At 45.0% G+C, this 12,065-nt stretch overlaps 1 protein-coding gene across 1 annotated transcript in view; it reads left to right on the top strand.

The window, feature by feature from the left end:
- FGD3 (FYVE, RhoGEF and PH domain containing 3) overlaps positions 1-12,065 on the top strand; it is a 274,220-nt gene that overhangs the window by 246,951 nt on the left and 15,204 nt on the right. The window contains exons 16-17 of the mRNA XM_040407699.1: positions 9,125-9,247; positions 10,363-10,512. Of these exons, the coding sequence (XP_040263633.1) occupies positions 9,125-9,247; positions 10,363-10,512 (273 nt within the window). The remainder of the gene's footprint in view (positions 1-9,124; positions 9,248-10,362; positions 10,513-12,065) is intronic.

Raw genomic sequence — 12,065 nt, 5'->3', positions numbered from 1 at the left:
AGATCGGCTACACAGGGTTAGGCCTCATGCACACGACCGTTGTTGTGCTCCGTGTCCGTTGTTCCGTTTCCGTGATTTTTGGCAGACCCATTGAAAACTCGGATAATGCACCGTTTGTCATCCGCGGCCGTGATCCGTGTTTCCAGTCCGTCAAAAAAATATGACCTGTCCTATTTTTTTCACGGACAGCGGTTCGCAGAGCCATTCAAGTCAATGGGTCCATGAAAAAACACGGAGGCACACAAGATTGTCATCCGCGTCCGCGTCCGTTTTTTTCCTATCATTTGCATGGCAAACTTGACTTAGATTTTTTTTCACTTTCCTTCATGTCTGGTGATCCTCCAAAAATAAAGGAAGACGCACGGAAACAAAAAACGGATCACGGAACAACGGAATCCCGTTTTGCGGACCGTGAAAAAATTCTGTCGTGTGCATGAGGCCTTACAGTAATGTGAACATAACCCAAACCTTACAAATGCAAAAATAATATGGTCTTTCAGCACCATTTTGCCATTTCCCGACCAGTCCGCCTACTGCCTTTCAGTGGGTCCTTGCTGCTTCCATTGTCCAGATGACGCTTGCCCTCCATATAGAAGTGCATGGATACAATATAAAGGAAAAATGCTCAGTAAAATTTTGAATATTTTTTTTTTAATCCCCAGCTATACTCCTTGATCAAATGCCTTATAAAGTTGCACGATTATGCAAGGTCTACCCATGGCGGATTTCTCTGACTGTCCCATTTGGCTTGTTTGTCTGAGCGGATTGCTGTGAAATCAGTTAATACAGGATGAGATCTGAAAACAATTAAAATTAATTCGGAGCTGTGTGTTTGCTCCAGCTGAGATTACCGGATTAATCTCCTGCTGTACAATACTTATTTCATGACACAGATTTGCAAGTCATGAAGTTGTCCACTAGATGGCAGTAACAGCCAGCCATTGTAATGCTGGTGAATATTACTGTCTGTGACTGCAGGACCCCTAGAAAAGGCCTTTTTTTTTAATAACATTGATGGTTTCTCCAGCTAAAATTAATGGGTTTTTTTAAAAGTTTTTTTTCCAGGTTCTGCATATTAGTATCAGATTGGTGGGAGCCTGGCAGCTGTTTGAGGGGGCCGCTTTGCTCATGGGAACATGTACTACTGTGCGGCAATGTAGAGGGTTGCTTCATTTGAATGGGACGAGTCTGCAGTACCCAACATCACGGCAAGAAGCCACAGCTGCCACCAGCCAATCGGCAGTGGTGCCGGGCCCCCACCAATCCTAAATTAATGACCTGTCCTGAAAATAGGTCATCAATATGCCGATCCCGGAAAACCTCTTTAACTTTCGTGCAGCAGCAGCAGCATTTGCCTGGCCAGTTCTCGGCATGTTTGCCGGGTTGCGACCGGATCTCTAATTAACGGGGCCAGCGGGCATTCAGGCAGCGCCCAGCAATGCCGGATCCAGAATGCTGCCTGAAAGCTAGTGTCAATCTTGCCTAAATGCTGAAATCTATTGTCTATTTGTGCAGACAATTTGTGACTATTTCATATCTCCAAAGGCCGATGGCGACATAAATCCGTAGTTTTAATTAAGTATGTAGTAAAACAGTTCTATAATTTTAAAGGGGTTGTCCAAGACCGGACAAAATCCAGCCAAGGATAGGAAAAGCCATAAAAAAAATAAAATAATGAAAGACTCATTGCCACTCAGGCCAGTGATTGGCTGCAGCTGTCACGTGTTGTTGACGTGACGTCATTGCTTCAGCCAAGCAAGCAAAGGCCTACGGAGCAGGAGCGCTGAAACGGCAGGGGATTTACCAGGTAAGGGTGGGTTCACACTAGCGTAACGGAATCCATAAGGCCTCTTTCACACGGGCGTTGCGGATTGGGGCCGGATGCGTTCAGGGTGCGTTCAGTGAAACTCGCACCACTTTGCAAGTGAGTTCAGTCAATTTTGTCTGCGATTATATTCAGTTGTTCAGTTTTTTCCGCTCGGGAGCAATGCGTTTTGATGCGTTTTTCACGCGCGTGATAAAAAACTGAAGGTTTACAAACAACATCTCTTAGCAACCATCAGTGAAAAACGCATCGCACCCGCACTTGCTTGCGGATGCAATGCGTTTTTCACACAGCCCCATTCACTTCTATGGGGCCAGGGCTGCGTGAAAAACGCAGAATATAGAACATGCTGCGTTTTTCACGCAACGCAGAACTGATGCGTGAAAAACAACACTCATGTACACAGACCCATTGAAATGAATAGGTCAGGATTCCGTGCGGGTGCTATGCGTTCATGTCACGCATTGCACACGCGCGGAAATCTCGCCCGTGTGAAAGGGGCCTAAGACGGAAGGACGGATCCGTTTTGCTGCCCATAGACTTGCATTATGACGGAATGCAAAACGGACGCCTTTAAGAGGCATTCCGTTTTTCTCCCCCGTCCTAATAGAAGTCTATGGGAATCAAAACGGATCCGTCTGGTTCCCGTTATGCAAGACGAAAAACAAAGTCCTGTCGACTGTTTGTATGATTTCCCATAGACTTCTATGCCTTTTTAGGCTGCATTCACACGTCCATGGTGTGTTGCGGACCCGGAAATTGCGGATCCGCAACACACTCGCCCGGCACCACTATAGAAATGCCTATTTTTGTCCGCACACTGTGTGCTATCCGCATCCATTCCGTCCCCATAGAGAATGAATGGGTCCGCACCCGTTCCGCAAAATTGCGGAACGGATGCGGACCCATTTTGCGGACGTGTGAATGGAGCCTTAAAGGCGTCCGTTTTGCATTCCGTCATAATGCAAGTCAATGGGCAGCAAAACGGATCCGCCCTTCCGTCTTATGGATTCCGTTGTGTTCCGTTATAACCCTGTTATAACGGAAAGGCATAACGGAATCCCTAACGCTAGTGTGAACCCACCCCAAGTAATGGGTCTTTGTTTTCACAGACAAGTCCTCCATACCCCCTGCTAGATTTTTTCTGACCTCCCTTTAATCACAGGAGATGGGTTCTCTTAAAGGGGTTGTCCCACAAAAAATGTTCTATTCTATATTCTATTCTATATACATTTTTTGACCCAGCACCTGGATCTGAATACTTTTGTAATTGCATGTCATTAAAAACTTAGTATAGCCACTGAGTTGTTCACTAAAAATCTATCTGTATAGCGCCACCTGCTGGTTGCTCTTTTCTTCTAATTTCTCTGTTCACCTTAGTGAGGTGGACACACATGCTCAGTTCCATTCTTCAACTGCCACCAGGTGCAGCAGAAAGTGCACGCCCCCCTGAGCGTAGTAGGGCAATTAGAGCAATAAATGGGCAGATCTCTGGATCCATGTGAGGTACAGGGCTGGTTCTAAGTTTGTTACAAAAGAGACTGCAATGTACTATATGATATTGCATTTTTTTTTTTTACCTTAATCATGGGGCAACCCCTTTATTAAAGACATTATTATTGCTTTATCATTTACAAGTTGATATTTCCTCCATTGATTTCAATTATATAACTGCTCTACAAAAATCTTGTATAAAGCTTGATAAGAGCTTGTCGGCTATAGAAAACTCCTCTTCACCTACTGTATTGAAAAGGGGAGAGACCCTCAATCGGCGGGAGTGGAGAGCTGCCACAAAGAACATCTCCCTGCGGAGTGCTCCAAATGCCCATTGATTTCAGTAGGGGCCATGTAATGTTCCATGTGCTGTATGGTGTTGGTGCTGAATGCTGGGGGTCCTACCAGTGAAGCTGTGAACAAGAGCACTGTGTGTGCTCGAAACGCGTAAGCATGAGGTTTTTTATGTAATTGGAATAAAGGAATTGTTTTTATTTAAGTGCTGGAGCTTCTGTATCCACCAGTGAGACACCGTGTGCTCAGATTTCTGTTAGAGGAAACTTCTAACTAACGAAATCAGATTGTTGAAATTGGACAACCCCTGTAATGTCTATTTACAGTGTCCAACTGGGGTTCCTTGGGCCCACCAGAGGAAACGATTGTCAATGCCTAAGCCCAAGATCATCAATAACGTATAATAGGTTTTGAATCAAAGAAATAGACCTGAGGGACAGCTGGGGCTCCAAAGGCAACCTCCTGGATCTTTGGGACCCACGATGGTATCCGAGCCTGGGACCACCGCAGGATCCTCTGGTACTCTGGTGGACCAGTTCCACCCTGGCTGTTTACCACTCTTTTTTTCACTGGCAATAGTTTTTTCTGCACAATGGCTGAATAGCAGCATCTGGTCAGTGCACAGAAACCATATGCAAGTCACCAGTGCTGCAGCCCCTCATTCTTTTGGGAGGAGGACTGACCAGCATCAGTCTTATCTCAGCAATGTTTGTGGAAATTGCACCTTGGGGTTATCCATTAAAGGGGTCCCGGACATGCCTATATTTTCACCCAGGCAGCCCCCCTGATGTGCTCCCTTGCCCTGCGCTGGATCGCGCAGGGCACAGCCTTTTTTATTTACCATAACACACTGCTAGGTTAGGCTGTCCTAGCCATTTTACAGGCTAGGGCATCGCCAAAGCACGCCCATCGGTGCCGGTGACGTCACCAGGCTCACTGCTGAGCGGAAGCCTCCGCCTGGCAGCACTATGGAGAGCCCGGTATGTCACCGGATCTCCTGAAAATGCCTTTGCCTTGCGCTGTTTTGCGCAGGGCAAAGGAGAGCATCGGAGCATGAAATGCTCCGATGCCAACATCAGGCGGGCTGCCTGAGTGAAAATATGGGTATGTCTGGGTTCAGCTCAGAACCCGGACAACCCCTTTAATTTGATATTAATGTCTTATGCTCATCAATATCAGATCGGTGGGGGTCTGACTCAGGCACTCCTGAGAATCGGCTGTTTGAAAAGACCACTGCGCTCATCAGAGCTCTTCACCGCTCACCAAGCACAGCGCCATCCATTGCATAGTGGCTGTGCTTGGTATTGCAGCTCAGTCCCTTTCACTTAAATGGGACTGAGCTGGGCCTAGGCCTTGTGACTGATCAACATGACTTAAGAAAAAGCCTAAGTGCTCACTGAGCTCTGCGGCCTCTTGAAACAGCTGATCGTCAGGGTTCCTCGGAGTTGGACCCCTGCCAAACTCATATTGATGACCTATGTTAAATTCCTGATAACCCCTTTAAAGGGGTATTCCCATCTTCACTTTTTATACTTACCCTTGTTGAGCGCGACGTTCACTTCCCTGGTTCTTCTCCCGGCCGGGCCGCGCTTGCGCAGAAGACTGAATATTTTCTCCGGGCCGGGCAATGTCCTGGTGACTTATTCCTGGCCTGTAGAGTACAGAGCCGGCGTGCGCGTTCGCAGCTCTGTACTATACTGGCCAGGAAGAAGTCATCATGGCGCATGCGTGGCGGCGTGCGTGTTCAGGACATTGCGCGGCACGGCCGGGAGAAAATCTTCAGTCTTCTGCGCAAGCGCGGCCCGGCGGGATTCGACAGGAGAGGTGGCCGTAACCAGGGGAGACGAAAGACAACGATCAGGTAAGGGCTCTTTCACACTTGCGTTCTTGTCTTCCGGCATAGAGTTCCGTCGTCGGGGCTCTATGCCGGAAGAATCCTGATCAGGATTATCCTAATGCATTCTGAATGGAGAGAAATCAGTTCAGGATGCATCAGGATGTCTTCAGTTCCGGAACGGAACGTTTTTTGGCCGGAGAAAATACCGCAGCATGCTGCGCTTTTTGCTCCGGCCAAAAATCCGGAACACTTGCCGCAAGGCCGGATCCGGAATTAATGCCCATTGAAAGGCATTGATCCGGATCCGGCCTTAAGCTAAACGTCGTTTCGGCGCATTGCCGGAGCCGACATTTAGCTTTTTCAGAGTGGTTACCATGGCTGCCGGGACGCTAAAGTCCTGGCAGCCATGGTAAAGTGTAGTGGGGAGCGGGGGAGCAGTGTACTTACCGTCCGTGCGGCTCCCGGGGCGCTTCAGAGTGACATCAGGGCGCCCCAAGCGCATGGATCATGTGATCACATGGATCACGTCATCCATGCGCATGGGGCGCTCTGACGTCACTCTGGAGCGCCCCGGGAGCCGCACGGACTGTAAGTATACTGCTCCCCCGCTCCCCGCTCCTACTATGGCAACCAGGACTTTAATAGCGTCCTGGGTGCCATAGTAACGCTGAAAGCATTTGGAAGACGGTTCCGTCTTCAAATGCTTTCAGTACACTTGCGTTTTTCCGGATCCGGCGTGTAATTCCGGCAAGTGGAGTACACGCCGGATCCGGACAACGCAAGTGTGAAAGAGGCCTAAGAGGGGACTTATTTTCTCAAAAAGGGTGGGAATTGGGTAATTAAATGTATTTACAAAAATGATCACGGTCAAATCATTAACAGATTTAACAGCGATCATTGGGATGGGAATACCACCCTTTGGTTGTAATACAATTTACCATTTTAGTCTCGTGGGTGGAAAATCCCTTTCAGTTAATTAGAATCAGCCCAGAGTTTCCTGGGATCCCGACCGCCCACTGTCAGGTAGATATTTGTCGTTACATTTGGTGATATAACTGCGCCATAGCGCTATATTTACCAGGATTTCTTCTGCCAGCAGTGTGACGCGGCAAACGTCAGGACTATTGTCAGGAATCCCAACACCCACGGTGCGGGATCTGCCAGGGACAGATGGGGATCTATGGCAGAGATTTTATTAACCCACAATGTAATAATCCGTTTCTTGCAGAAATACACTAGGAGAGCAGTAAATAGTCCCATGCCCGTCGCGCATTTTATGCCCTCTTTCAGGGGTAAGCCAAGGTTTTTAAAAATGGCCACAGATCAGAGGAAAGGAAAACCTTTTTTTAATTACATTCATTGGTGATTTATTGGTCTTTGTCCCTTGGGGGTGAGTAGAGAGGATTTGTTTACTGGTAAAAGCAGAATTGCGTTATGGATTCCGTTACCACCGTTCTATGACGAAATGCATAAAGGAATGTCTTTAGAGGCATTCCGTTATTCTCTCCGTCATAATAGAAGTCTACGGGCTGCAAAACGGATCCGGACATCCCTGCATAATGGAAACGGAGCGGATCAGTTATGCAGCCCATAGACTTCTAAAGGCATTCGGATTATGCGCTCCATCATAGAATGGTAACGGAATCCATAACGCAATTCTGCTTTTACCAGTAAACGAATCGCAAACAAATTTCATAAGCGGAGATTCGCTCATCTCTAATGGGGAGTAATGACACTTTTTTATTTCTTTTTTCCTTCACGGAGTGATCCCCACGTGCCTTATTGAGCCGCTGCCTAGAAAAGGTCCTTGGTGACGCTTAGAAGTTTAATACAAAATTCTTCAGAGTCCGATTAAATGCAGCCATTGTGGTTGTGCGTTTCCCGTTTAACGCGCTTTGCCATAGCCATCAATCTTGCTCAGACGGATTACATTTCATCTCTCTCATTTTGTGGCCCATGACTCATTACACATTAAACTGACTGGTTTCAGGCCAGAAAGAATTGATACGTTGTAATAAGCAGAATGTACACGGCCGGCGGCTTCATCCGAATGAAAAATGCCATAAAAGTGGAGACAGAGATGGACGCATTCTGTTTAGGTGCAATCCTTAAAGGGGATGTGTCATCAGAAGAGGAAAATGTTTAAATCATTTTATTTTTTTCATTTTTATTTACAATCTATTTTTAAAACTAATTATTTATAATTAGAATATTTCTATTTTCCTATTTTATTCATTTCTAATCATTGTTGGGGATATTTTTTTCTAATTTTCAATGTTATCTATATTTAAATCTGGCCTTTTTTTACTCTGAGCTTCACGATAGGCTGACCCTTCCTGTGGTCACATCTTACCTCCTCCCCCTCCCTGCACAGGTCACAGACCAGGATTAAACACTATTCTATAGAAGTCAATGGGTCATCCAGATTATAGGTTCCTATACGACATGCGGCTGCTGTAAAGTAGATCTCTGAACTGCTGTTAACAGAGCAGAACAGCATCTGAGGCAAGATGGCCACCTCCATAATCGTGTACAGGAAACAAAAAGAGTCCGAATTAGAAAAAATAGGAAAAAATAATTTGTTTCAGTATCTGGTTTCAATTAGTAAAAGAACAGTCTAGGTGACACGTTCCCTTAAAAATAACCAAATTTCACATAGTTCTCATATATTATAATATTATATTAGTCCCATGTCCTTTGCCCATGTCCATTTAATGAGTGGACATGGGCAAGTTCTGTAAAGCTAGGGGTTGACCCTCAGAGAAATGTCCTCAGATGGGCTTGTTCTAATAGGATACTTGAGCTTCGCATAAAAAGGGGTTTCTGAGTTTGTAATATTGATGGCCCATCCTTAGTATCAGATCACTGAGGATCCGCCTCCTGCCAGCCCCTAAAGATGCTGCAGCATTCTGGGTCGGGCACAGCTCCACACAGTGGGCAAGACTGGTACTGCAGGTCTCTCCCATTCAAGTGAATAGGAGAGAGCTACAGCTGTGCCTGTTCTACCTGTGCCAAGGCTCTTTTGGCCAGCTAATCGGTTAGCGTGCCAGAAGTGACAGACCCCCAAACCTACTGTCCTGCAAACTTTTTTTTATTTAATTTTTTTTTTTTGGGGGGGGGGGGGGCTGTTTTGGGGATGGTCCTGACAAGTAAAGGGGCTTACAAATCCTCCCCAAACTGGTAATGATGAACTGTACTTTACAAAGTTATATTTACAACCAGCGAAGGAGAATATATATAAAAAATAATGGCATGAAATGAAATGAAATTTGTTAGCGCTTGTGAATAAATTGGTATGGATTTCCTGTCCAGATCGGCGGGCAGAAGATCTGCAGCGGAATACAGTGCACAAACGGCATAAATTTTCCGTGCAGAAATTGACCTGCACTGCACATGGCAATTCTTGTTGCAGATGAATCGCGGAATTATTGTGGATTTTCCCTATTGAGTTCAAGGAGAAAGTCAAAATCCACAACACGTCCCAATCGCTGTGGAGACGTCATTGCAAGAGTCAGGGTTGTAAAGGGACTGGCAGGGACCAGGCAAGAGTGTCAGAACCTGGGCCTGAGTGGAGGATGCTCTGGTCGTTACCTTACATGTATATAGTATATATACCGTATTTCTTTTTTTTTACTTTTTCAATATTTTTTATTGATTTTTTAATTTTTTTCCAGCCAGAATCATTCAGAAAATCAACCAAGATTAAACGTGACAAAGAAAAGCACAGCTGTAAAGGATGTGGAGAGACTTTCAACTCCATCACAAAGAGGCGACATCACTGCAAGCAATGTGGGGCAGTAAGTGTCTGATTACGCTCAACTCAAAATCACTGTGCACATCATGTAGCATATTGCTCAATGAATTTGAACCAGACCACTTATAATACAAATACGTTGATAGGCCTCCTTCGTACAGATCTACATCCGGTGAATCTTTTCATATGGCACATGGCAAAACTGACTGCCTGCAGTCACCACTAGGGGGAGCTCAGTGCATACACATTTATACAGTTAGCATTGAACTTAGAATAGAAGCTGTAGATGTATGCATTGAGCTCATTGTATGGGCGGCTGATGGAAAATTCTGTGGCTTGATTTCAGTAGCAGAAGAAGTTGTTCAGCACATAACCAAATCTCCCATTCAATGCAATGGAGCTGCATGTAAAATCCGAAGTCTTTGGAGTCAGAAGGTGAATTCAGCATTCCTGCACTCCATGGGATCACAGGGCATCTACCGCCACTGATGATAAAGTTGAACCTTTCCTATAAAGGGGTTGTGCCACGAAAAATATTCTACATTTTGCGTACCAGCAATCTGGATACTTGTGTAAATGCAAGCAATTAAAAATTTTGTATAGCCACTTAGTTATTCAATAAAATGTATCAGTATAGCGCCACCTGCTGTTTGTTTTGTTTCCTTATTTCTTGTCCACCTCACTAAAGTGGTTGCACATGCTCAGTTTAAATCTTCACCTGCCATTAGCCATTTCTTCTGTTAGAAGCTATGACAGTTACAGGGGAAGAGCTGGACTTGAAAGGACACTTACCTCCTGAGCTGTGATAGGAAGAGAGCTGTTGCAGAAAGGACATGCCCCTCCTGAGAAGGGACACACCCCCTAAGAAAGGACACACCCCCTGAGCTGTGATAGGGAGAGAGCTACAGCAGAAAGGTCATGCCCCCTGAGCTGCCAGGCTGAAATAAACCTATCCGAACAATTGGAGCAATGAATGGGGAGATCTCTGGATTCATGTGAGGTACAGGGATCTTTTTTTAGTCATGTCCTATATGATGTCTGATTTTCATTTTTACATCAATTATGACATAAGTGCATCTTTATTATTTAATTAGTCTTCACATCACACCGAATGTCTTAGTTTGCGGTAATACAATATTGATATTTTTCTGCTTGCAGGTGATCTGTGCAAAATGTTCTGAATTCAAGCTCCTTGCAGAAAACGCTCGAAATAATCGGGTTTGCAAAGAGTGTTTTGCCTTGAGCTCTGCTCCGTGCAGTCCAGGGGGAGCAGACATCCCTGAAATGAAGAAGAAAACAAATCTAGAGGTAATCTTTCAGGAAGCCCCTAACGGGATATTAATTAAAGCAGCGTGGCGTTATGGCATCAGGCCAACAATAGAATTGCCTCTTACCACTTCATTAGCAGCAGACGTGTGACCAAGTTCCATAACTGGCGTTTTTATGAACACATTATAATAATGAATCCCAAACCCGAGGAACCACCATGATAAACATGTATTTGTGGCTGTATTTTCTGTCTTGTTTTTTTTTTTTTTTTTCGCTTTTATGGCTTAAAGATAATAGGGAGCAAAAATGACTGCAAAGGAAAAATGGAGGAGATGCTCACAGGAGCCAATTATGGCTACAGGTGGTCAATTAGTTACTATGGACAGCGCTATTTGCACTGGTTTCTGTCAATCTCTCATTATATGGCTTCACCTTCTAACTGGATTATTCTCACCTCCGATAACCTTCATGTTATTCTTTGCTGATGTAACAGAAAATCATTGCCCTGTGAGACGTGCCAAGGAAATCCTTGACAGCTTTGACACCACTTCTTGGATATCTCAGGCTAGGTTCACATCTGACACGAAATTCGTTTTTTCTGAAAGGAGCAGAAAAATTTAATTGCTGGATCTCATATGACGTATATGGGCAGCATATCTACCAAGGGTGGCAGGCCTAGCAGCTGCTTTGGGGTTCCAATAATTAAGCGGGGTCCATCTGTAGTACCCCAGACTTGGAGGCACTACAATTGTAAATAGTTTTGTATTATAATGTTATGTGTTTTATTGTATGCATTTGGCCGTTGTCTACGGTTAATGATATGGATGGCAAAGAACAGGGCTATCCTCCCTGTTCCTCCCCTCTTGGTAGGAGTGGGCTGGTCCTGCTTCCTGCCAGGGGAGGAGAGTTCCTGTTTAGAGACAGAGTGGAGAGGACACACAAGCCAGAGCTCCTGCTCTTGTCATAGATTCTCCAGAGATCTACTTATATTCCTGCCTCAACTGAAGTCTTCAGATGTTAGACAGCAGAGTGACCTGCTGCAGGATCCATTAAAGACACTGCTGCAAGGTGAGGGATTACCGTCAAGACACCCATCACCCAGAACGTTACTAGGCCATTACGACCTAAGTACTTGCCTCCATCCAACCTGCCTCCATAATCCTTACTGGTGCCAGGGAGGATTTGCTACTGAATAAATATAATGTTACATTTAATTCTGGCCTCATTCTTCAATACTACATTTCCACTGCACCAATCCGCAGGGACATAAAGCATGAGCATGGCCACATATGGTCAGCTAAGCCTACTTTCACACTTGCGTTGTTAATTCCGGGAATGAGATCGGGCAGAGGATCTCAATACCGGAATTAAACAGATCTGTTTTGATTTTGCACATCAGGATGCATCTGTTCCGTTATGATGCTGTTGTGTTAAATCCAAATGGAAAAAGACAGATCTGTCACTAAATACATTGAAAGTCAATAGGTGATGCATCCGATTTTTTATTTTTTTTTGGCTCCTAAAAAAAAAAATGGATCCGTCACCATTGACTTACATTGTTTTCAATGCCGGTTCTGTTTTTTTTTTTTTAT

Source organism: Bufo bufo, chromosome 9 (assembly GCF_905171765.1).
Source record: "Bufo bufo chromosome 9, aBufBuf1.1, whole genome shotgun sequence".
Classification (NCBI taxonomy): domain Eukaryota; kingdom Metazoa; phylum Chordata; class Amphibia; order Anura; family Bufonidae; genus Bufo; species Bufo bufo.
This window is presented reverse-complemented; position numbering and strand designations above follow the sequence as displayed.